Here is a 26,125-nt window from a genome sequence, read left to right as displayed (position 1 = left end):
CCTTGTAGGAATGGAATTTCACTAATGGAAATCATTGTAAGTAGGAATGCTGTACTATCTATAATAGCCAAGACATAGAAGCAACCTAAATGTCCATTGACAGAGGAGTGGACAAAGATGTGATACATATACACAAAGGAATATTACTCAGCCATTAAAAAGAATGAAATAATGCCATTTGCAATAACATGAATGGACTTAGAGGTTTTTTTGTTTTTTGTTTTTTGTCTTTTTGTCTTGGGCCGCTCCTGAAGCATATGGAGGTTCCCAGGCTAGGGGTCTAATTGGAGCTGTAGCCACCAGCCTATGCCAGAGCCACAGCAACTCGGGTAGCCACCAGCCTACGCCAGAGCCACAGCAACTCGGGATCCGAGCTGTGTCTGAAACCTACACCACAACTCACAGCAACGCCAGATCATTAACCTACTGAGCAAGGCCAGGGATCAAACCTGCAACCTCATGGCTCCTAGTTGGATTTGTTAGCCAATGAGGCACGACAGGAACTCCTGGACCTAGAGATTAATGTATTGAGTAAATCAGTAAAGACAAATATCATATGATATTACTTATATGTGGAATCTAATAAAAATGATACAAAAGAACACATTTTAAAAACAGAAACAAATTGATAGAATATTGTAAATCAAATGTAATAGAAAAAATTAAAAGTAAAAAAAAAAAACCCGGAAACAAACTCTTAGTTTTCAAAATCAATCTTATTGTTACCATAGATGAGGGTGTTGGCCCGAGGGAAGAATTGGAAGAGTACCACTGTTAAAGCGGATGATTAATGAGAACCTATTGTACAGCACAGGGTTTGTAATAACATATATGGGACAAAAGAATGGATATATTTATACATATGACTGATTCACTTTGCTGTACACCTGAAACTAATACAACATTGTAAATCAACTATACTCTGATAAAATTAAATCTAAAAAATTAAAAAGTAGGAATGCTGATAATATACATATAATGAAATATTATTCAACTTTAAAAGGGAAGGAAATTCTGCAGTATGCTACAACACGGATGAACCAAAGGACATTATACTAAGTGAAATAAGCCAGACACAAAAGGACAAATACTGTATGATTCCACTTATCTGAGGTCTCTAGAGCAATCAGAATCATAGACACAGAAAGTAGAATGGCAGGGGGGCTACCAGGGGCTAGGCGGTTGGAAAAGGGGTCTTGCTATACAATAGGTACAGTTTTATTTGTTTTTGTAAGATAAGAAAGTTCTGGAGATGGATGGGGAAGGAAATGTGGCTGTATTTAACACTTAAAAATGATTAAGGAGTTCCCATTGTGGCTCAGCGGAAATGAATCCGACTACGAACCATGAGGTTGCGGGTTTGACCCCTGGCCTTGCTCAGTGGGTTAAGGATCCAGCATTGCCCTGAGCTGTGGTGTAGGTCGAAGACTCAGCTCAGATCCTGTGTTGCTGTGGCTCTGGCGTAGGCCGGCAGCTACAGCTCCAATTGGACCCCTAACCTGGGAACCTCCATGCGCCAGAAAAGCAGCCCTAAAAAGAAAAAAAAAAAAAAGATTAAGATGGTGAATTGCGTGTTGTGTGTATTTTTCCATAGTTAAATATTATAACAATTAAAAAACAAAAAGTAGGAATGTTGGACCCAAAGGTGAGTCCATTTCATGCCCCCTGGATGGCTGTTCTGGTTTTGCTCCCCTGCTGAGCAGAAGGCGTCCTCCCACAGCCTCACAATGCAGGCCTTGCCGATATTTTCCACATCATGATTTGGTCTTGGCAAATGGAATGGCAAAAAAAAAAAAAAAAGATGATGGAAAGCAGACAGACCTTTTCCCTCAACTTGATGTGAAACTAAAGGATATTCATCTGCTTCGCCCCTCCAGATGCTCCAGAGTGGCCACGAAGAAAATTTGAGTTGCAGTGTTCCACAGGGTGGGTGCGGATCTCCGTGGATGCCTCCAGAAACTAGGCAGTTATTCTAGTTCTTTTTCCCCGTCCCACTCCCTAACTTTAAAAATGATGACTCCAAATATCACAGAATGGCCTACATAGTTCCCTGAAACAGCTGTCCTGCAGAATCATGAAAACTTGGGCTAAAAATAGTCTAAAAATAGTCTCAGTCTCTAAAAACAAGGTTGGGCCCCTGGGAACAAAGCCCTCTTAGAAAGGTCCCCACCTCCATCCAGGCCACACAAAGCTGACCCAGCTCAGTCCCCAGAGCAAGTCATCCTTCATGACCACCCCTCTCTGCCCTGGAAATAGATGCCTAAAATCTTTTCACATTCTCGGTCCCGCTGTGGAAGGAAGGGAGGTGGGGAGGGGGAGGGGAGTAAGGAGGATAACCCACTGACTACCGAGTTTCAAGTCTGTGTCATTATTTCCATTTTATAAATGCCCAAATGGGCTCAGAGATTTTAAATACTGTGTCTGAATTCCCACGGCTAGAATAAGAACCCAAATTTCAATCTTATGGCTCATTCCCAAGATCCCCTATGGTGACAGTTTTCCTTTCAGTGCAGCCCATCCCCTCAAAGGGTCCTCTCAGATATCCAGTTCACATCACCACTGAGGAGGGTAAGATGATGTGTCTGAGAACATAGGATTCTGAATAGGGTTAGGATTCTGCAGAACTGGGACGGAGGTTTCTCAACAACAACCCACCTAAAGAACGCCTGCTACCTTGCTGATGGCTTCCCTCCCCCTTACCAAGTGAGACACATTTTTCTGGGTGGCAGGTGGGCGTAAGCCTCAGCTCTCTTCTGTTGTTGTCAGGACTGGTGTGTCTGTCGTGGTAAGGTGTGTGGGTCTGTCAAGTTCAACTGGGAGGCATCTTATGAACTCTTAACAACTCTCTGCTGTTTGGGGTGTAGCTCCTGGAGCCACCCACCCCGACCTGCCCTGCACCCTACAGGCAGAATCTCTGAAGTATGTTTAGAGAACAGGATTGGGTCAAGAGAGTCTCAGGGCTTAGGAACAGTCATCTGCTGTATGGATTTCTTTATCCTCTGGATCATGAACCCAGGGACGCAGATTCCTGACAACTACATGGTCTCCATCTGGGAAGGTGTTGAAGGCATTTCAGCCCCCGAGATAAGCCTCCTGGAGATGGCCAGGGAGAAGTGTGTGTGTGTGTGTGTGTGTGTGTGTGTGTGTGTGTGTGTGTGTGTGTGTGAAGGAGAGAGAGAGAGAAAGAGAGAGAGGTCAGGCATTGAGATTAACATGGTGTCATGGAATTCTCCCGTGGCTCAGTGGGTTAAGGATCCCATATTGCAACTGCTATGGCTCTGGTTACTACTATGTGGCAGCAATCAGTTCCTGATTGCTGGCTCAGGAACTTCCACATGCCATGGGTGCAGTCAAAACAAGTTTTTTGTTTGTTTGTTTTGTTTTTTAAGACGATGTCATGGTTGGAGAACTTGTGAATATCAGATTCCCATCCTGCAAAGATCCTGGAGACAGATGCATGAGGAGAAATGACTGGCATTAAGTGGCACAATGCTCTGTTATTAAATATTGTGGCCCAAACTTGTGAAAAGAGTTCATATCCACAGCTCCCACCAGATCACACTCCAGTACCAAGGAACCCCTTGTCCAGAGAGCCGTGGGCCTCTTCCCTGCTGATGTGCTGGGGTTGCCAAGGGCGACAGTTTGGGGAGCAGAGGCAGATATATCATGATCCTGGAATATCCACACACGTGCAAGAGAGGATCTTTGTGGTACAAGAAGAAGCAAAGGGTAGGAAGAGAAGGGCTGAGGGGAGAGACCTCGGGTTGTATTCTTAACCTAGGCCTCACCCTGTTAGGGGCAGGCCTGTCCTGATGTGATGGCCAGCACAGCTGGCTGTGTATCCCACGGCCACCAGAACCCAGGAGCTGAGTGATGAGAGCAACTCCTCCTGCAGGTTGCCCTGGCAACCAAGTCTCAGTTGCTGGTGAAGCCTGCATGGCTGGCTAGATGTCAGGGCCTGGAGAGAGGTGGCTAAGATGACAAATGCTGAGTTCCAGGGGTGGGTACTAGGCTCTCTCGGGGTACTAGGTTCCAGGTATTATGGGACCTGGATCCCCACCAAGCCAAGGAAAGAGATGGATGAAGCCTTTTCCTTCCAACAGCAAACTGTAAAAACAAGGGCTCCAGGAGGGAGTTCTGCTTGCTGGCCTCAGGCAGACCCCCCATTTTACACATAGATAAATGAGTGATTGTCGTGCTTTTTTTTGGGGGGGGGCATGCCCACAATATGCAGAAGTTCCCAGGCCAGGGGTTGAACTCAGGCCACAGCAGTGACCTGAGCTACCATAGGAACAATGCCAGATCCTTAACCTGCTGTGTCTTCAGGGAACTCCTTGGCACTCAACAACTTTTGGAGAGTTGTTGTACGACTTCGAGATCCCTTTTGCAACATTCCTAATAGTACCTGACATGCAGTACCCTCTTGTTTCAGTTACCTTACTAGCTTAAAACAATAATGTTTTATTAATCCTCATGATTCTGGGGGCCAGTCTCAGCTGGTGGTGATTCTACTTCATGTACCATCAGCTGGGGTCACTCCCTTGGCCTGATTTGGTGGAAGCTGGACTGAAACATCCAAAAAGGCCTCACTGGAGTTCCTGTTATGGCTCAGGGGGTTAAGAACCCAACATAGTGTCCATGAGTTTGCTGCTTTGATCCCCGGCCTTGCTCGGTAGCTTAAGGATCTGGCATTGCCATGAGCTCTGGTGTAGGTTGCATATGCAACTTCCATATGCTGCAGGTGTGGTGGTAAAAAGAACTAAAAAAGCTTCATTCACATGAATGGTACCTGAGGATTTCACATGGCTTCTGCATGTGGTTTCTTCACCCTGGACTGGTAACATGAGCTACAATCAATGTCTGAGGAAACAAAAATGATGGGTTTTTATTTTATTTTTATGTCTTCTTAGGGCTATACCTGCAGCATATGGAGATTCCCAGGCTAGGGGTCGCATCAGAGCTGTAGCTACCGGCCTATACCACAGCCACAGCAACACCAGATCCAAGCCCGGTCTGTGACCTACACCTCAGGTCAAGGCAACGCCGGATCCTTAACCCACTGAGCAAGGCCGGGGATCGAATCTGTGTCCTCATGGATCCTAATCAGATTCCTTTCCGCTGACCCACGACTGGAAATCCTCCATGATGGGCTTTCAGAAGATGAATGGTCCCTGAAATTTTACCATCTTGTCTGGAGAGGCAGACGGGAGGCACCATGTGCTTATCCCACAGCTGGAAACACGAGGGTCCAAGAGGTGAGTCAGCAGAGCGGTCAGGATGGAGTCCCAGCCTGGAGGAACTGCTGTGCAGAGGAGTTAACATAAGGCCTGACTGCCTTCTCTGAGAGGCCTACTTGCAAGGCTGCTCTTGGCTAGTGTCTGGGAACCTGGATTTCAGGACGGTTTCCCCTTATCCCCAGACCTGGTAAAAGTGGCCCACAGCACCCAGACTGTCTGTACAAATCAAGTGGTTTTGGGTGAACTCCTGGTTTCCTCAGACTCGGGGGTTCTGATGTGTATGAGGCAGAAGGCCAGCACCAGTAAAGCCCATGAGCACCAAAACTCTAAGTTACTCTCCCTGGCAGCATTTCACACCTGTGGTCACAACTAGTTGCTGAAGGAATGAGGCATGTCCTGTGTGACTCTACAGGGAAAGGACCCTCAGAAGCCTGTCCCTGGTGTCCCCAGACCTTGCTGATGTGCCTTTTCCCTTTGCTGTTGGTGCCTGATATAAACACTTGTGCTGTAATAAGTCAGAGCCCAAGCACAACTGTATGCTGAGCCCTCCTAGTGATCTGCCAAACCTGGGAGTGGTCTTGGGCACCCCTGACTGCACCCCCATCCTGGACTTCCAGGCAAGGCCTGGGACACCAAAGCCCAGGGTGCAGGACTGGGCCTCAGAACTCAGGCCATCAGTGGGAATGACCGATACTGCGGCTGGATTCCACGCTCCTCCCATAAGCTCCACACTCACACTATAAGGACCCTTATGAGCTGCAGAGGTGGGTTCTTGGGGGTGGCTGTCCCTGGGTCATTCTGTTGGACGCCGTTGACAGAGAAGGTGGTGGGATCATTGATCCCAGTTCTGGGCCTGCTGCACGCACAGGGCTGGATGCTTTGCTTTCCACGGCTCAGCTGTCCTGCTCGCCCAGCGTGAGCCAACACTGGGGTCACAGACACAAGATCCCAGGGAATTCCAACCCATGGAACAGCCTCCAGAAGCACTCTGTGTCCAGACAGGCTGGGAACCCAGACTGCCCCATTTTCTAAAAGGTGAAAGTGAGGCCCAGCTGGGTTATGTCAATGCTGCAGGCACCCATGGGAGACACACTTCTGTCACCGCTGTTTCCCCTCGTCTCCCATCTTGCTCCCACACCAGACCCTGAGTCCCTCCAGGGTGCAGCTGCATTCCTGCCCTCAGGGAGTGCGGACCAGGTCTGACTCATCCCAGGCTATAGGGCTCCTTGGGGCAGGACCAAGATTTGATTCCAGGCCTCCTGCCACCCAGGCAATGTTCTTATTAGGAGGCACAGAAAAAAAAACCCTTCCAGTCCACATGCTTCCTATGTGGAAACACCCAATGGGAAAGAACTTACATGGGCAGGCCCTCAAGAGACAATGTGACCAGCTGTGGGTCTCTGGGTTTCTCAGTCTCAGAAAGCACAGCAAACTTCTGCCCTGGTTAGCATCCACCGGCTGACCGGAAAGATTTACAGCCCCAGGATTTATTCCTTTCCTCTCTGAGTGTTGGAAATAAACAAGCAGACAGCTGCACATAAGAGAAATGATTTAATTTTATAAAAATGTGATCACCAAAGATTTGATTTTTTTTCCTTTTTCCCCCCCCAGTAAGTAAAGTTTATAAAAAAACCTGGAATAAAAATTAGAACCACAACCTAATAAAAATTAGAAATCTGACATTTTGAGGAAACAGAGTCATTTAGAAAGACAATAAAGAAAAAGCAAAGAGCAGCAAAGCAGCAGCAGGACGGGAAGAAGGCTGGTTCCTCTGTGATGACCAAACAGCAAAGGACCAACACAAGCCTGAACTTGTGCACCAGGCCGGGCTGAGGGCTGGGGGCATGGAGGGAGTGGCCACAAGGCTTATGGAAAGGGACATACCAATGGCTCAGTGGGCAGCAATGGCCTCCTGCAGACAGATCCACAGCCCCCTCCTCTTCCCAGACCTGCCAGCCACGGGGCAGTGATTCACAGCCAAACCCCTACGGATCAGCACCACAAGGCTGACTTCTCCGATGTCCACCTGTCCCCAACCTACACCTCTGCAGGTACTGGGGTCCCCATGGGAAATGCATCGGAATGTCAAGGTGAGATACAACAGTGAACTTGCCAGGAAGACCCCAGGAAACTAGACATAGAAGGCTCCATACAAAACACTTTTTGAAGGTCTGCACCATAGCCAAGGCAGCGTCAGGACTGCCTTGGAGAGATAAGCCGGAACCCCCAGCAACATCCCCCAGCCTTTTCTTCTAGGGGGATGGTCCTGAGGCTGGCTGCCCAAACGACGTTGGGGAATTCTCGACTACATTCTGAGGTAGTCTAATTGCGACTTGCCCAGCCAGCTGAGAATGGTCTCAATAAATGGGGAGAAGGCAGGCAGAAAAGTTGCCACAGAGAGAAAAGGGCTAATATATAACAGAAGGTGGGCTCGGAGATGACCAGAGTGTGGCCTGGGGTCCTGGTGGCTGGCAGTGTGAATGGAGATCAGGGGAACGGAGGGTGCTCCGAGGCCAGGACAATGGCAATGCTGAGGTGAGGGGTGTCCAGGCTACTGACCTGTGTCTTGGTGATGGCGAGCCAGGGGGCTTGGGGTGAGGGGATGTCCCAAGGCTCCCTTCAGCTATGATTCCTCTCACCTGAGCTTGTTTTAGGGGAATGAGCCCTGTCAAACTCGAACTTGGGAAACACTTAAGAGGTCCCTGCTCTGAGGGACAAATGAGATTCTAAGCCACCACTGAGAGAGAAATAACAAGAACGAAAAGCAAAGGTGTTGCTGGACCCCTCCCCCCACATTTTTTGGCCAAGGTACATCACTCTTTTCCTCTTCTGCCCCAGCACGCAGGATTCTAAGTCAGGATGGAATGTTCTGAAGGATTAGGAAGTAGCAGCTGTGTGGATGTTAGTTATTTTCTCTGCTTTGCACATTTCCGAGGTCGCCTTCTAGGACGGAGCTCAACAAAGTCTTCAACTTCATTTTCGTAATCATCTTCCTGAACAACACCTGTTTAAAAGGCATAAAACAGAAACAAAGGGCAGGCTGGTGATTTTTCACGCCACTGCAATGTATAACATCCTAGTAAGAAGTAATGTCTCTGTGATTGTTTTAAAGGAAGAAAAAAAAAAGCCAGAGCCAAAGTAAACACCCTTCTCCAGAATGTAGATGCCCTTTAGATGAAAAAGAAGTCAAACAAAACCTAAACTCAACTGCAGCCTTAGGTTGGTAGATTAGCTATCTTCTTTTTGAAACAATCACAAATATCATAGTGCCAGGAAGGATTCTGTCTGTATTCTGAAGATTGTTTTTTGTTTATTTGTTTGTTTTTTTGTCTTTTTGCCATTTCTTGGGCCACTTCTGCGGCATATGGAGGTTCCCAGGATAGGGGTTGAATCAGAGCTGTAGCCACTGGCCTACGCCAGAGCCACAGCAACGCGGGATCCGAGCCGCGTCTGCGACCTACACCACAGCTCACGCCGGATCCTTAACCCACTGAGCAAGGCCAGGGATTGAACCCGCAACCTCATGGTTCCTAGTCAGATTCGTTAACCACTGAGCCATGACGGGAACTCCCCTGAAGATTGTTTTATTGGCACAGACATTTGTGTCTAGTCCCTTCCAGTTTTCCCCAGCTCTGAGCTCAGGATTTTCCAATAGCATCTGGATTATGAGGAATCACATATGGACAACTAGGGGCAGGAGAAATACTCAGAGGAAGAAGAAAGAAGGTCCTGACAAGAGGAGGCAGCAGGTGGGATGGGCAGAAGGCAAGACTTTCCAGATTTTATAGAACTCAGCAAGGTGGCCTGACTGTCAGGAAAGAAACCTGATTTAGTCTACACCAGCCTTTAACCTCTGAAGGAAGGTGCCTGCAAGTCCCCTCAGTGACTTTGTTTTGTTCACATATGTGTTTGTTTTATATCCCCAAGCCTAGAACAACAGTGCTGATACATTCTAGACAACAAATATTCATTGACTTACTCAAATGGTTTGCACAGGCAGTTATGAAGGGATGGTTTTGCAATACTTTACCCATCCTGGGAGTCACTGTATGGAACACTGAGTAGCCACAGAACAGCACTGATAACAGCTCATGAGTGGCAAGTGTTTGAAAAAGCAAAACCCTGGCATGAACCCTGAAGAACAGCCTTCAGGGTCAGATGGGAGAACTCAGCTACTCTGTTGCTAATGATCTGACTTGCTGGGGGTGGGGCTCCTGGACAGTGAGGGAGCACTGCTCACATCACAGGCAGCCCCACTTCAGCCTGACCCAAGAGCCAGCAGAACCAAGGACCATGTGACCCAGAGCCTTGCCCTGGGATGAAGGACTCCTCACCTTCATCCTTCAAGCGCAGCTCCGTTTTCCGCAGCCACTCCCGAGCATTCCTTACGGACAGGATCAGGATGTCGACCAGCTGAGCCATGACCTCCTCCGCTATAGGAACCAAAGAATGAGGGCCTCTGAGTGAAGGGGCCTCTGCAGGGACCAGGACACCCAGCACTTGAGCCAAAGCCCCCACCTCCCAGGAGCCTGTCTGCTTCCGCTGAGGTGAATAGCAGCATAAAGCTCTGTAGCCGCCTCCCACCACCAGAAGCAGAAACCACAACCCATCAGCCTGAGGCCAGTCTTGCCTGTGTATAGAGACTGCCAATAGCAAGCCTTTCGAGGAAGCCTTTGTTCAAAATGTCATTACCTTAAACAGGAGTGTCTGAATTCTAGAATGATATGGAATTTCACTAATTTTATTCATAACTTCCTCTCAGTGTTGCTAAGACATAGCTAAAAAGGATGTCAGAGGAAATCTGATTCAGAGGTCACATAAGAATTCATTTTTTTCTTTTTTTTTTTTTTCTTTTTTTTTTTTTTTTGGCTGAACTGGCAGCATATGGAAATTCCTGGGCCAAGAATTAAACCTGTGCCACAGCAGTGACCCAAGCCACAGCAGTGACAATGTTGGATCCTTAACCCACCGAGCCACCAGGGAACTCCAAGAATTCTTATTAAAGGCTCACACTGGGTATGGTGTCAGGTCCCTTCTAAAAGGAAGAGATCAGCTATGCACCTCTACATCATAGTTGAGGGTTTAGCACATGGAAGGTGCTCAAGAAATGATCACTGAATAAATGAATCGGGCCAAGTTTAAAGAGTTTCCTCAAGACTTGAAATGTTCTCCCTATATCCTCTCCATAGGATCGGTGAGCAATCCCTTTTCTTGTCTGTTGCGCCAGGGGAAAGCATCCTGGCCCAAGATTATCACACACTGTTAACTGGGGGAGAAGTGGTCCAAAAAACAGGACTTGGCTATAATTGAAGAACACATTGTCTTCACTGGTATTTCTGCTTAAGCCAAGATCCCATCACCGCCAGGCCAGATATCACTACAAAGGGCTCGACTGGGACACATGCTCTCAAAGCCTGGGTTCTAACAGCATCTGGGTCCCACTTCCGAGGGCCCTTACCACCAGCCCAGGCCTTCCGCCTGTAGAGGTCTTCCACTGTGTCCAAGACCTTCTTGATGTTCTCTTGGACTTTCCTTTGCAGCACGTGGCTGTGCTCTTTGGAGCCCAGGTGGCTGCGGACCCACACGCTCTGCTCGATGTCCTGCACCACCAGCTTGCCTTCACCGATAGCTGGTTCCACCTTCTCATGGAAAAATTCTGAGTACTTCTGGTAGGCCCGCTGCTGCCTCTGGTGGTCCTCTAGGCGGATGTGTTGCTCATAAGACTCACTGTTCTTCTCCTGACCATCTTCGTCTTCCAGCTCGGCCCTGGAAAGGGCATCAACCTCAGAAGCCGCTTCCTCAAATGCTTGATCGGGGCCGAAATAGTTCTCAGGACCTCGGGTGAACTTGACCCCGCACAGGTCACACTGAGTCCGGTCCACATCAGCTTTTTTGAAGTTCCCGGCCCCGGGCTCCCTGCCCTCCTCCCTGGAGTGCTCGGTCTGGGCCCCCGCCCTCCTCCTCCAGCTGACGCACAGGGACACCACCAGGCATGCCCTCCGCAGCTTCCGCTGGATGGAGGCCTTCCGCTGCTTTTGTGAGAGGATGGCAGCCAACAGGTGGTCCCGGTCTTCCAAGGCCAGCTCCTCCGACTCGTCCTCACCAAACTCACACTCGGTGTCAGCAAGGTGGCCCACGGGGTCCACGGAGAGCAGGCGGTTCAGTCTGACCTCCTCATGGTAGAGGCCACGGACCACAGTCCCTTTGGTGTGCCCACTGTCCCACCGCCAGTGGCAGTCCATCAGGTACTCTTCATCCCGCTCAAAGAGCAGGTCCTGCAGTGCCTCGGCCACGGACTTCACATTGACTGCCAGCAGCACCCGCTTCATGGCTCGAAGGAGCCGATCAGGGACCTGGCCTGGGCATTCCAAGCTCATCAGCTGCAGCCTTGCCTCGATCTCCTGGAAGTGGCGCGACAGAAGAGGCTTGCAGGAAGGCTGCAGGACCTCCCCAGCGTTCACCAGCATCACCAAGCATAGCACCAGGGTTCGCTCCGCCTCCCCAGAGACCACGTAGTCGATATCACTGAAGGCGTCGAGCAGGACATTGAAGTTCTCATTCTCACCACCGCAGAGCACCTTGACCAGGTAAGACAGGTGGAACCGGAAATCCTGAATGGCTCTGTTCACGTCCTTGGGTCTGTATTCCTGAATGATGGCGAACACGTCCCCGGGCTCCCTGTCCTTCTTGCTGAACAGGAACTCCCAGTAGTGCAACAGTGCAATGTAGCTTTTGGGGAGACACAGGATGGAGTTCCTCCGGAGGCGGGCCAGCACTGCCCCGCAGTGGATGAACTGGAACTCCAGCAGGGCCACTGTGTTTCCAATGCTGGGGATGAGTGGCTCTTTGCACCTCTTGACCAGGACGTTCATGAAACGGAAAAAGCGCCTCTTGTGATCTTCTGGGTTCCGGCACACGTAGAACTGGTGGATGGAATCCTCCAGCAGCCGGATGAAGCACAGGTGAGTCTTCTCTGCACTCTCATCATCCTTGTTGGGTGCCAGCATGCCGAATTTCCCTTCTATTCCTTTGATCCTGCTGCCTCTCCCCTGGCCCCTGTCCTCTTTTTCAGCCTGGAGGGCTTTGAGCTCCCTGTTGTAGCTGTCCTCCTCCTGATGGAGCAGCTTTTCGAGCTCGTCGGGGTAGCTGGAGGAGAGGAGGAAAGCCTGCATGGCACTCAGCCACAGGTCTGTGGACTCCCGGCGGCTTCGGGCCCTCTCGTTTTGAAACAGGAAATGGATATACTCTTTCAGAGCCGACCTGTAGAATTTGAAGGATTTATAATGTGGTTTGAGGACTTCTTTGCACGCCATGGGGTTTTCTGACAACACTCTCTGATGGAAATGCTTAGGGAAGAGAACATCCAGGAAGGATCTGCAAAGGCCGTACTTATTAGAGGGCAAGATGTAATCGAGCTCTTCAAGTTCCTCAGCTAAGACTTTAGGGAACACTTTTTTGGCTTCCAAAAGCAATCCGTTGATGGCCACCAGGTGTATTTTTGACTGAACCAAACACTTGGCCTCATGACGCCGCAAAGGCCTGTGGAAATCTTCACAGTTTCCATCCTCGCATTTCAAGCCCACGATGAACCTCGTGCAGACACCCGGGTAGGTCTTCCTGAGTAGGCTCTGTGTGATCTGACATAGCCTGTTGAGAAGGTGTTTGTTGAGGGCTAATTTCACTTGGTCCGTCATTATCAAGAAATGGTCTTTCGTTTTCTTCTCTCTCAAGTTCAAATCCAGGTCAAAAATGATTCTTAATATGGGCCCAGGGTCGTTCTGAGCTATCTGGCAATACTTGGCATCCACCTGAGAAATCCCAAAAAACTCAAAGCAAGACTTAACCATCTCTTTCTCGGCATTGTTGGTCACTCTTTTGAGGGCCCTGACCAGATTGAGGAGGACCTCCAAGCCCCATGGGGCCAGGGCCAGGACCTCCTCAGGCTTGGCTTCACAGCGGCTAGTGGCTTCATAGAGCGCCTCCACTGCGCCTGCTGAGTGGTTGAGGGTGTCAAACTTCAGGAAGGCGTCCTTGAGCTTCTGAAAGTCTCTCAGGACCACGCCCTGCAGGAAGTGGGCCTCAGCAATGCCAGACACCTGGTTGGTCTGATGGCAGAGGTCCAGAGCTTCTTTAAGGATGGTCTTGGTATGGTCAACATCAGAATCCCTGGCCACGTTGAGGCGGGCGGCTGCCAGCAGACATGAAGCCTGGAAGTCCTTGTCAGCTGTGAGCCTGGCAGCCTCTAAGAGACAGCCGTGTTGCTTCATCAGCAGGGCAGCCTCTTCTCTCCGACCTTCCCTGTTCAGCAGGTCTGCCGCTTCTGCGAGCCGCTTTCGAGACTTCAGGAATGCCAGCTGGTCTTCTGTGTCTAGCTTCGAGAGCACAGCCATCATCTCCTTCATCTTATTTGCACTCAGGTACTTGGCTGCAGCTTCCAAGTAGAACTGGCTGGCCGAGTAGGAGAGCTTGGATATGGGGAGGGTCTTGGCCCTTAGCATTTCTTCATACCTGCAATGACAGTCAACATCAATGTCAATTCAGTTTCAGCCAAGAGAAGATTTACAAGGCACAGGCCAGAGCAACTTAAATAAAATGCCTGCATGTAGATCAGAATGGTAAAATAGGACCTAAAGTTGTCTAGCATCTTTATCAAGGGTTCATTCTGCACTGATAAAATTAATTCTTTATTCCCCAAAGGAACCAAGCATCGATATGTTTAATTGATAAAATATAGTGGAACTGCAACCTAGACCAGTGACAGTTAAGTTTGAAAGTCAATCTGTAGGGTAAAAATTAGGCAGAGTCAAAATTAACCTTGGAAAAAATTTCCTTAAATTTTCATAAAAGCTTGCAAATCATTTGGGGTACTTGACCTTGTTGAGTCCAATACGTGATTATTGAGAAAAGAATGGAGCTAGGGGCTGCAGGCACACCAGCCATATTACATCAGTCTGCCTCTTGTTATCCAACCTGTGACTCCTCTCTTTTGCTGGGAATGCATGTGGTTGGATCAGTGGGAGATTAATGAAGCTCTGAAATCAAGCTCCCCTTGACTCTGCTGGCCAAGGTGAGTATATTCCACATACCAATTTTCAAGGCATTGGGACAATCCAATAAAACACGCTGACTTTTGAACTCTCACAGGACAAAACACATCTCTTCACAACCAGAGAAATGCCCAGGGTCCTCCTGCTGCCCTAGGGTTATCCCACAAACCTCCTACAACAGGACCTCTGTGATGGGGTGTCACTGAGGATGAAGGAAGGGAATGTACCTCTTGCGTGAGCTTTGGCTAACGGTGCAGGGGGTGTGTAAACTAAGTTTAAGGAACTAACCAGGTTAATTTTTTTTTTTAAATCTAAAATGTTATTACCTTTTGACTTGGGCCAGTAAGCAACTGATTTCTATATCCAGTATGTATAGCATTCAAAAGATACTCAGATAAATCTAGTGTGAGGTTCCAATTAATACTCACTACACTTAGATCTCAATTCAACATATCATTAAAAAGAGTCAGTTGAATATCTCAGGAAAGCTGATAAAGATACACAAAACAATGAGAAAGCCCCCCAAAATGTTCCTGGGGAAAAACCTATGATTATTCAATGCTCTCCCAGAAAAGGGAGAACAGAAGGTTAACTAAATAAGTGAAAGGACCAAAAGTGCCCTCAGTCGGTTTTGTCATATGGCCTCACAAGGGAATTAGTGTGGTTGATTACTCAGGGTACACAGCACCCTGATAACTTGGTACCCAATAAATGTAAACAGCTGGTACCTGCTATGGACTGACAGTTTGTGTCCCCTAAAATTCATATGCTGAAGTCCTAACCCCCAGTGTGGTTGTATTTGGAAAGGAGGTCTCTAAGAGAGTAATTAAGGTTACATAAGGTCATAAGGGTGGAGCCCTGATCCAACAGGATTAGTGTCCTTATAAGAAGGGACACTGGGAGTTCCCGCTGTGGTGCAGTGGGTTAGGAATATGACTGCAGTGGCTTGGGTCACTGCAGAGGCGATGGTTTTGATCTCTGGCCTGGTGCAGTAGATTAAAGGATCCAGCGGGGTCGCAGCTGCAGCTTGGATTCACTTCCTGCCCCAGGAACTTCCACATGCTATTGGTGCAGCCCTTGCAGAGTAGACTTGCGGTTGCCAAGGAGAAGGGGGAGGCAGTGGGGTGGCTGGGGAGCTTGGGGTTAACAGATACAAACTATTGCCTTTGGAATGGATTAGCAATGAGATCCTGCTATGTAGCACTGGGAACTATGTCTAGTCACTTATGATGGAGCATGATAATGTGTGAAAATAGAATGTGTACATGTATGTGTAACTGGGTCACCATGCTGTACAATAGAAAAAAAATTGTATTGGGGAAATAACTATTTAAAAAATAATAAAAATAATAATTTAAAAAAAGAAAGAGAGAGAGAGATACCAAAGAGGATGCCCTCTCTTGTCCACAATCTCTCCCTCCACGCTTAGGCACCAAGGAAAGTCCACGTGAAGCCATAGCAAGAAGGCAGCCATCTGCAGGCCAGTAAGAGAGCTCCCACCCGTAACCCAACTGACTGGAGCCTTGATTGTGGACCTCCAGCCTCAAAACTATGAAAAAATAATTTTCCATTGTTTAAGCCACCAAATCTATGGCATTTCATTATGGCAGCTTGAGCTAATACATACACACTGTGTATATATTACGTATAATGGCCCCAAAGACCTGGATAAAGGAATATGCTCAATTACAGACCATGGCACTAGACACCTACATTTCCATTTTCAAAAATAAAACTGAATTTCTTTATCTAGGTGCTGGTTATACAAGTATATTTACTTTGTGAAAATTATGTGCTTTTTAAAAATATATGATACACTTTAATAAAAGCTAACTTAAAGATATAAAGCTTGAACACCTGGTCAATCATGTTCATTCTGTCCCATATATAATTTGGTAGAAAGCAAAGAAAACGGAGACAAGCCATAGCCATAGGAAATAGAGACAAGCCAGGAGCTGGGAGTGGACTCAAGGTCCTGCTGAGAAGAAATGCAGACCAGCAGACTCTGCAATTCTAGCTGTCTCACTCCACCAGGAAGACCTCCTACAGGCTTACAGGTATCAACCATGTGCTATTTCTAGATTCCTTGGCAACAATTAACCCCACCCATCTCCACTTCTCCTTTGGAACATGGGGTAGGCCAAAGGCTCAAGAAGGCCTCCAATGGGCCATGTATGAAACTTGTGCAAGCTACAACTAAGGATATGTGTACAAACGTATCATAGACATGTATCAGTGGCTGGCCAGGCATCTGCCAGTAGATGAAGTGGAATCCTGACTGCCCACTAACGCTTTGCCCTCTATCCATCCACACATTAGCAACACAGTTGACTCAGCAGGTAAAGGTGGAGAAGAGAACCATCATTAAGCATGAAATTGCTGGGCACATCACATGCACACTCTTAACACATCCTTCATTTTCTTCTGCCCCTTCTCCTCATGACACTGTATTCAAAGAGCTCTTGACTCAGCACCAAAGCCATCATTCAAGTGGAATGAGGGTGACATGGTCAAGTCACTTCAGAAGAGCAAGAGAATACCTCCCCAGGGAGCGATGGCAGGGCAGGGCTTGGGGGTGGCAGGGTCGGGTGGGGGGAGGAAGGAAGATAATAAAACTACCTACTTTTCCACTGCCATGGCAGCTTCTTCAAAAAGTTCCTCTTGGCAGTACATCTTCAGGGCTAGATTGAATTCCTGAATCTGCTCAAAGCATCGGGATGCATCTTTGTAGCGCTGGCTTCGCTTATAGAAACAGGCAGCATCTCTTATCTAGGACAGAACAAATTTTTACTCAAGAGTATTTATAACATAACTTTTTTATCTTAAAAGTAAACCAACGCCATGAATAATAAAGAAGATGTTCCTATGTCTGCTATTTGTTAGCATCTGGTGAAAAACACTAAAACATAGGTAATTTAGGAGAACTAATTCTTCAAAGCAAGAAAAATAATGTGAAATCCCAACCTCACACCACACACAACCACAAGCACCAGATGGGTTAAAAATCTGAATGAGAAGGCTATTGGAAGAGAATGTATGAAAATATTTTGTGATTTTGAGGTAAAGACAGTAAGTCTTCAACAAAAGTCGAAAAACACAAAACAAACAAACTTCTAGGGCGAAATCTGATGGATTTGATTACAGTTGACCCTTGAATAACTCAGGTTTGAACTTCATGGGTCCACTTATAGTTAGATTTTTTGTTTTTTTTTTTTTTTTTTTTTGTCTTTTTAGGGCTACACACGTGGCATATGGAGGTTCCCAGGCTAGGGGTTTAATCAGAGCTGCAGCCACCGGCCTATACCACAGCCACAGCAACGCCAGATCTGAGCTGCGTCTGCAACCTACCCCACAGCTCACAGCAATGCTGGATCCTTAACCCACTGAGCAAGGCCAGGGACCAAACCCGCAACCACATGGTTCCTAGTTGGATTCATTTCTGCTGCACCACGACGGGAACTCCATGGATTTTTTGTTGAATTAAAAAAATTTATTAAAGTATAGTTGATTTACAATGCGTTAGTTTCAGGTGTACAGTAAAGTGATTCAGAATCTATATATATATGTAGATTCTTTTCCACTATAGTTTTTTGTTGTTGTTGTTGTTTTTTGCTTTTTAGGGCCACATCAGCAGCATATGGAAGTTCCCAGGCTAGGGTTCAAATCGGAGCTACAGCTGCTGGCCTACACCTCAGCCACAGCAACACGGGACCTGAGCCGCATCTGCGACCTACACCACAGCTCATGGCAATGCTGGATCTTTAACCCATTGAGTGAGGCCAGGGATCCTCATGGATACTAGTCAGGTTCATTACTACTGAGCCACAACAGAAACTCCTCCATTATAGTTTATTAGAAGATATTGAATACAGTTCCCTGTGCTCTACAGTAGGTCCTTGTTTTATCTATTTTATATATAGTAATATGTACATGTTAATCCCAAACTCTTAATTTACCCCTCCCCTACAGATTTTTTTTCAATAGCAGTTGGTTGAATTCCTGATGTGGAACCGAGGAAAGAGAGGAACCTCAGATAGGGAAGGCCAATTATCAGTTACACATGGATTTTTCAGCTGCACAGAGGGTCGGCGCCCCAACCCCTGCACTGTTGAAGGGTCAACTGTACATCAAAACTGTTCAACGAAGGGCACACAAAATAAAGCTAACAGAGAGAAGACAAACGTTAACATCTAGACCAGATACAGCCTTTTGTGAAGATGGAAATATTTTGTATCTATCTATCCAATATGGTAGCCACTACCCACATGTGAAGAGTGAGCACATGAAATGTGTGGATGGTACAACTGAGGAACTGAATTTTTAATTCCATTTAATTAATTTTAATGTAAACTGCCACATGAGGCCACTGGCTACTAGTACTAGAGTGAGCAGATCTAGAACATGAAATGGATTCCTGAAAACACACAAAAAAGACTTTCCAGAAAAATGGGCAAAGGATTTGAACTGGCAGTTTGCAGTGGAGGAAACTTGAATGACTAACGAATAAATGAAGATGCTCAATCTTCATAATAATAATCAGAGAAATACAAATTAAAGCCACAGTGAGATATACCCATAAGGTCTGCAAAATTACAAAACTGGAACCCACGGAACACGGCCATGGATGTGGAGCACAGGGAACCCTCAGGCATGGAGTGATGTGGCTCTTCTGGAAAGCAAAGGGGCTTTCAACTTTTACTTGGTGAAATTAAACACACACATTCCCCTGGGGCCTGGAAGCCCACTCTTAGCAGTACACAGAACTGGGAGGGGATGTATTATGTTATAGTATCTAATGTATGGCAGATAAGAGATGGTTCACCACTAGGGAAATGGGTGAGTCAAACACAGTGAATGCCCACTCTGGAATCCTACCAGCAGTCAGAGGCCTGGCCAGACCTTAACACCATAGCAGAAGGTGGAAAAAGTAACAAACATGGAGTTCCTATTGTGGCTCAGCAGTAAGGAACCTGACTAGTGTCCATGAGGACACAGGTTCAATCCCTGGTCTCGCTGAGTGGGTTAAAGGATCCAGTGTTGCTGTGAGCTGTGGTGTAGTCACAGATGCGGCTCAGATTCGACCCCTAGCCTAGGAACTTCCACATGCCACAGGTGTGGCCCTAAAAAGACAAGAAACAAAGAAAAAACCCCAACACCCAAAAAAGTAATAAACAGAATAAGATGCAATTTAGATAAGCTTAATAATATGTATAGAGAATATGCCTAGTTATTCTTTGGTTGTGCAAGCAGATGGGACATACATTAACTGCATGGAACAGCAGCCAATGTGAAGAGAGTGGAAATGATCATGGGGAGGAAGAGGATGAACAAATAAAACACTGGTGGGTTGTCATGAACAGAAGAGTATGCTCCACTCCTCTTCCTCTCACATTTCTCATCCCGCCCATCAGTGAATCTTGCAGGGTTGGCTCTCCCAGTGTTTCCCAGACAGGACCCATTCCCAGCACCTCCACCACCATGGAGGCAATGGGGCCACAGCATCTCAGTCCAAGTGGCTGCTTGACCCTCCTAACCAGCCTTTCTGCTTCTGCTCGTCCTGCCTGCAGAGCTCTCCAGAGAGCATCCAAGTAATTCCTTTCATGCCACTCCTCCAATCAAGACCTTCCTCTGGCCCCCCCTCACCTCTGACCAAACCTAGTCCCTACCATGGACCACAAGGCCCTGAATGATTTTCCCTGCCACCCTCTCTGGCTCATTTTACCACTTCTACTCCCAAACACTCTATCTACTCTGGCCAAACTGGTTTCCTTGCTTTTTTTTCTTATTCTCACCTGCATGCTCCCACCTTGGGGGCTTTTGTCTGAAGTTCCCCGGCCTGTGATGCCCTCCTACAGCGGTTCTCATGGTCTGTGTGCAAAAGTCAGCTTCCTAACCCCGCCCACATCTAAAATAGCAAGACCTGACACCCTCATCACCGCCGACATCTTCTGAACAACTGGCTTCTCTGTCATCTGTCTCCCACGCCAGAAAGGGAAACTACAAAGGCAGAGGCCCCTGTGCTGCTGCCTACTGGTTGCCAAGCTCCCACAGTGCCTGGCACACACTGGGGCGAGGGGGGGTGTGTGTCTACCTATGTGTTGAATATTTCATTTTCTAACTCAATCAGCTGTATGTCCTTGAGGTCCAAAGAGAAAACAGAATCAAGATGGAACAAAACAAAATGTATATGCCAGCCCCTCTAATAAACCTCAGCTAGGTTTTATTTAACTTCTTTAAAGAGACAAATGGCAAAAAATGCCAAAATATGAACAAGATTCAGGTGTGAGGTTCTTCTTTGTCTAGAGACCTCACAGACTAGGGATCAACCAGACCATCTTGCCACATCAGTCAAACCTCAGAACCATACCATGCAGCCACCTTGCCCTCTCCTTGACAAGGCTGACTATGCAGAAGAAAACCCCCAGGTAAACATAGGTCCTGTTAGGTGCAAGCTTGCGCCCAAGAGGATGGAGAGAAGAGGGGGCTGCCTCTGAACAGGCTACCCGCATGGGTTTCTCAGCTCTTGCTGCCCAGAGAAAGGGCCTTGAGAGGTTTCCAGGGAAACCAGTGCTGCTCTCTGGAGAGGTAGGAAGCAGGCAAGGCAGAGAAATCCTTGAAAAAAAATCTTAGGCTCCCACAGTCCACTCACAAACACTCCTCCCCAAGGGTAGCCCACATCTGGGGGCTAGGAACAGGGAGGCAGCTTGGCCTAAGGATTCTGCAGAGGCCGGTCACAACTTGGTTTTTTGTTTCTTTCTATTTTTAGGGCCGCACCTGTGGCATATGGAAGTTCCTAGGCCAGGGGTTGAATGAGAGCTGCAGCTGCAGGCCTGCACCACAGCCACAGGAACTCAGGATCTGCGACCTACACCACAGTTTGGATCCTTCAACTATGAGGCCAGGGATTGAACCTGCATTCTCAAGGACACCATGTTGGGTTCTGAACCTGCTGAGCCACAAGGGACACTCCCTTATTTATTTCATACCTGATAGTTTGTACCTCTTAATCGTCTTCACCTAGTTTGCCCCTCCCCTACCCCTCTATGGTCCCCACTGGTTTATTCTCTGTATCTGTTCCTGTTTTGTTATATTTGTTCATTGGTTTTATTTTTTCGATTCCACATGTAAATGAACGCAATCTTAAATGTTCTCATTGCAAGAGAAAAGACTGTGACTCTGTGTGGTAATGGACATTCATTGAACTTACTTTCAGTTTGTGATCAGCGGTGATCATTTTGCAATATACACATACCCTGTATCGTTATGCTGTACAACTAAAAACCAATATAATGTTATATATCAATTACAGCTCAATAAAAAAAGAATAAAAATGAATCACTAAGAAAATCATCACCATTTGATGATGCAATACCAAATTGCCATAAAATGCTAACTGCCTACTTTCCTCCTCGGAGTTAATCTTGTTGCAGATAATACCAGTCTGTGGTCTGTACCAGCCTGCTGACCACGCTGTGAGTTGCTGTGCTCTGGACCAGCAGCTCTGTCCACTAGGGCTTCTATAATGACGGAAAAGTTCTAACACAACTGGCACTTGAGATGTAGCAAGTGAGAATGAGGAACTGAATTAAGTTTACTACCTTTTAATTAACTTAAATGTTTAATGAAGTAGCCACCTGTGGCTAGGGGCTGCCAGACTGGTTGGTGCAAATCTAGAATAATCGCGGGGACATAGAGAAACTGCCACGTAACTGCCAGACGGTTCGCCCAGGCTGACACCAGACTGAATATAGAGAAAGAGAAGGCAGGAATATTCTAAAACCCATCTTCCCTTTGATGTGAACACTGGGCCTCCCTGGGGTTAATACTGGGTCAGAAACATTCACACAGACAGGGATACACACACACACACACACACACACACACACACACACACACACACACACAACTCCTTCACCATCTAGCAGGTGAAGAAAGAAGGGCCACCCACAGAGTCGACAGGGCCAGCCTCTCCCTCTTTGGAGGATGGGAGCCCTTCCTAACACTGGTGGAGGCTAGGGGACCACCCCTTCCTCTGCTCAGTGGAACCCAGTTCTCTCAGGAGCAGCCATGGAGCTGAGCGTACCTTTCCCAGCCTCTCACACAGCTGCGCACAGAGCTGGAACTCCTTGGCATAACTCAGACACTTAAGGGACAGCTTTGGCTCCTTGCACTCCAAATAGGTCTTGGCCAGTTCCAAATACTCCACCTGCTTTTCCCTGTAGGGGGGAACAACACAGAATAACCATGCAACATTGGCCTGACACCAGCAGACTTAACCCTCATTAGAGCAAACCTGAAACGACCCCCAAGACTCTTACTTGGGGCTGACTTTCTTGCCTTTCATGTTCAGGGCAGTGTTGTGGGCCAGAGCCAGCTTCTCCTTCTCAAATGCACCTCCCTTTTGGTAACACTTGGCTGCAACCTGGAACAGACCAAAAGTTTCAATTCCCCGCAAGGTCATGTGATAATAATGAGTAAAAGCATCCATACATGTTTTTTTTTTTTTGTTTGTTTGTTTTCTGTTTGTTTGTTTTTGCTTTTCAGGGCCGCACCTGAGGCATATGGAGGTTCCCAGGCTAGGGGTCTAATTGGAGCAATAGCTACTGGCCTACGCCACAGCCATAGCAATGCCAGATCCGAGCCGTGTTTGCAACCTACACCACAGCTCACGGCAACACCAGATCCTTAACTCACTGAGTGAGGCCAGGGATTGAACCCACAAACTCATGGTTCCTGGTTAGATTCGTTTCCGCTGTGTTTCCATTCATGTTTGCATGGACAAAGCCCTGGTTCTCACCGCAGCTGAATCTGAGAGGGAGGGGCAGGAAGGTGCTGAAGAAAACAGCCTAAGAGGATAAAGCCCAATAGCGTTACCGGCTAACACTTGGTACTCAAAGCTTCCTTTTGGAAACACCCAGGAGCCATGGAAAAGGCACATCAGACATATTTTATCTGGTCATACATTAACACCCTCATCTAATCTCCAATAGCCGTGTTCGAGATGTTTCATATTTCTCACTGTATTTAGTAGTAACTTCAGGTCAGGAATATGGAGCAACTGGCCCAACGTCACCCAGTGGCTTTTTTGGGCTCAACACAGGTCCCTTCTAGTTGGTAATCGCTGAGGCAGCAGGCAGTGCTGGTGGAACAGTGGCAGCACACTCACTGGGGGGAGAATTGCAGACAGCCATGGTTCCCAACACATCCCAGAAGAGGACTGACCAGGTCCTGGGCACATGCACCAAGTTGTGAGTAGCAAACAGAAGGTGGCAGACAATTGTCCTGGGGGAGTCAGCCTGCTCCCTGATTCCTGCCAGCAGAAAACTGCTCTTCTAATCAGGAATGCTGACAGCATGTCTCCCAGCACAGACTAGAGGGCAGAGAGTTCGTGTTCTGCCCAGCATGGCGAGATTAGGCCTCAGTGTAGGCAAAGGATGGATTAAGTGGACAGGATGGCATTTCTCCCCCTGGGCTCTCTGTTCCAGCCTCCCCAGCCTCCTGTCATTCCCATGACCCACACTACTCCTTTCTGCCACAGGGCATTTGTACACACTCTTCCTGCTGATTAACATGCTCTTCCTCTGCCTGGTTAACTTCATTCATCCTACAGGTTCCAGCTCAAGGCTCCCACTTAAAGCAGCCTTCCCTGGCCTGCATTGTCCAGGTGGTTCTGGAGGCAGCTGGTCATTTAATCTGTGACACAAGAAACAGCTGGAACTGTGCCCTCTTCTGGATGCCTGTCCTTCCTACCATCATATCCCTACAACCTAAACACAATGCTTGGTCACTGCTCAACAGGAATATGTGGAATGAATGAATCTCAAGCAGTTTCCATTTGTACGATGATTCCAAAATACTCAATGATAGGCAGCCAAAAACTCAATAAACCACCTGAGTCCCAAAGCCCTTTAGTGGAGTCAAAATAAAGGCAGGTGAGGAGAAGGTTTTTGATAACATTCTCATCTGTGCTGCTCCCCTCAAAAGGTTCTAGATTTAGGGCACTCCCTGGTGGCCTAGCATATTAAGGACCTGGCATTGTCACTGCAGGAGCTTGGGTCACTGCTGTTGCCTAGGGCTTGAGAATTTCCACATGCCGCAGGGATGGCAAAAAAAAAAAAAAAAAAAAAAGATTTTAGATTTAAACATTCAAAAGGTATTTTTAAAGGGGTAAAGAACTGGAAATCCATGAACAACGCAGATAGCACCAGCCGTGTTCTGAAGGGAAGAAGGGAAAGACTTTATATAGTTTTCCTATTTCATACCCACACCTGCTATCCATATGGTCTCTCTCTATCCCCTCTCTGAAAAAAAAAAGTCTTGGTTTTATATCAACAGCCAGGTGTCTAGTATTCTTTTCCAATGCTAACCAGGATGGGCAGTGACTACAGTCTGGGGGCTCAGTCAACCTCTGCAGCTGAGTACTGCATATTTATAGAAATACTATCTAAACAGAATGATACAACAGTGAAAATTCTGTCTTCTCTTCCCTTACACCTGACTGCAGGGCTGACCACAGTTCTACTCTGCCCCCGTATCCATCCACGCTCCCTTCTGGAGTAACTCTGCAGCTTCTCCCACTGAGAGTGTGGCCTGTTTCCTGTCCCTCCTGATGGAAGGATCGCTCAGGGGGCAGAGACCAGGACTCTTCCCATTAGCACATGCTGGCACCTGGCCAAAAGGAAGGGCTGTCAGGACTGCATGGGGGAGGACAGGGAGATCTCTTCATGGCGGGTGACCCAATGTTTCAGAAGCAGCAGCAGCACCAGGCCCCCTGCACCATCCTGGTGACGAATGCGATGAGGCCACGAGTCACACAGGTCTCACCCCTTACCTTCCAGCACTGGTGTTTAGCGTAGTAATCTCCTTGGGCAATCCACTCCGCAGGGGTGGAGGTCTTAACAAACATGCTATCATCAAGGTCTAAAATGAAAAAGAAACGTGGGTTTGCTTCTCCAGGGATTCCTTTACTTAAACCTCTTGTTATGGACTCGATTTTGTCCCCCTCCCCCCAGAATTTCAAGTGTTGAAGCCCTAACCCCTGGTCCCCCTGTATTTGGAAACAGGGTCTTTAAAGAGGTGATTAAGGTGAAATGAGGTTTTATGGGTGGGCCCTAATCCAGTCTGACTGGTACCCTTACAAGAAGAGGAGATGAACACACAGAAATACCTGGGGGAAGGAGGGGGGCGCTGACACACGGAAAGGCCATCTTCAGCCAAGGAAAGAGGCCTCAGAGGAAATCAAACCACTGACAGCTTGACTAACCTTGGACTTTCAGCCTCCAGAACTGAGTCAATAAATTCTGTTGTGTGAACCACCCTATCTGTGGTATTTTGTTGTGAGCAAACGAACACACCTGAGTTGTCTGTCTCGTATTCAGGGAAGACAGAGTGCAGCTTCTCAAGCCAGGTTGTGGTCGGTTTGGGGAGAAGGAGGTGGGCTGTTTGGTTCTGAACTTTCGTCTACTTTCCTTCCCTATGGCTACAAAGTAGAAGACACTTCTAATTCCTCCTTGAAAACCCAAAACCATGAAGCTCCTGACAAACTGCCATGCCAGGGCCTTAGCAAGGGACAAGGTGACAGGATATCACAAAATTTCCAAATATGCAGATTCTGCCGTCCTCACACAGGAAGCAATCTGACACATTCTGGTTGGTGGACGTAGAACACTGCAACCACCTGCTGCGGGGCCCATCTGTTATCCTCACCAGGCGGGGGTGACTACACTAGCCCTCCCCTCCTGAGGCTCCCTGAGTGTCACCAGAGGTAGGCAACACTCCCTGGGGATTCCAAGCCACAGCTTCATGAAACGCATGAAAGGCTGAATACTGGAACAACGCTGA

General features: G+C 47.6%; 1 protein-coding gene across 6 annotated transcripts in view; it reads right to left on the bottom strand.

The window, feature by feature from the left end:
• Positions 1-6,769: 6,769 nt before the first annotated feature.
• TRANK1 (tetratricopeptide repeat and ankyrin repeat containing 1) overlaps positions 6,770-26,125 on the bottom strand; it is a 110,093-nt gene continuing 90,737 nt past the window's right edge. For all 6 annotated transcript variants that reach the window (XR_014822708.1, XR_014822707.1, XM_084987690.1 and 3 more), the window contains 7 exons: positions 25,116-25,204; positions 22,603-22,706; positions 22,368-22,500; positions 16,908-17,053; positions 10,696-13,745; positions 9,572-9,670; positions 6,770-8,241 (listed from right to left, as the gene is read on the bottom strand). Coding sequence is in view for 4 of the 6 variants with exons in the window: in XM_084987690.1 (XP_084843816.1) it covers positions 8,144-8,241; positions 9,572-9,670; positions 10,696-13,745; positions 16,908-17,053; positions 22,368-22,500; positions 22,603-22,706; positions 25,116-25,204 (3,719 nt within the window). In the remaining 2 variants the exon portion in view is untranslated. The remainder of the gene's footprint in view (positions 8,242-9,571; positions 9,671-10,695; positions 13,746-16,907; positions 17,054-22,367; positions 22,501-22,602; positions 22,707-25,115; positions 25,205-26,125) is intronic.

The sequence above is a fragment of the Sus scrofa genome, chromosome 13 (assembly GCF_054392235.1).
Source record: "Sus scrofa isolate SSC_HxYL_T2T_F1_AM1 chromosome 13, Sscrofa_HxYL_maternal_Yorkshire_Landrace_v2.0, whole genome shotgun sequence".
NCBI lineage: Eukaryota > Metazoa > Chordata > Mammalia > Artiodactyla > Suidae > Sus > Sus scrofa.
Note: the sequence above shows the minus strand (reverse complement) of the source record. Positions and strands in the feature narration are given on the sequence as shown.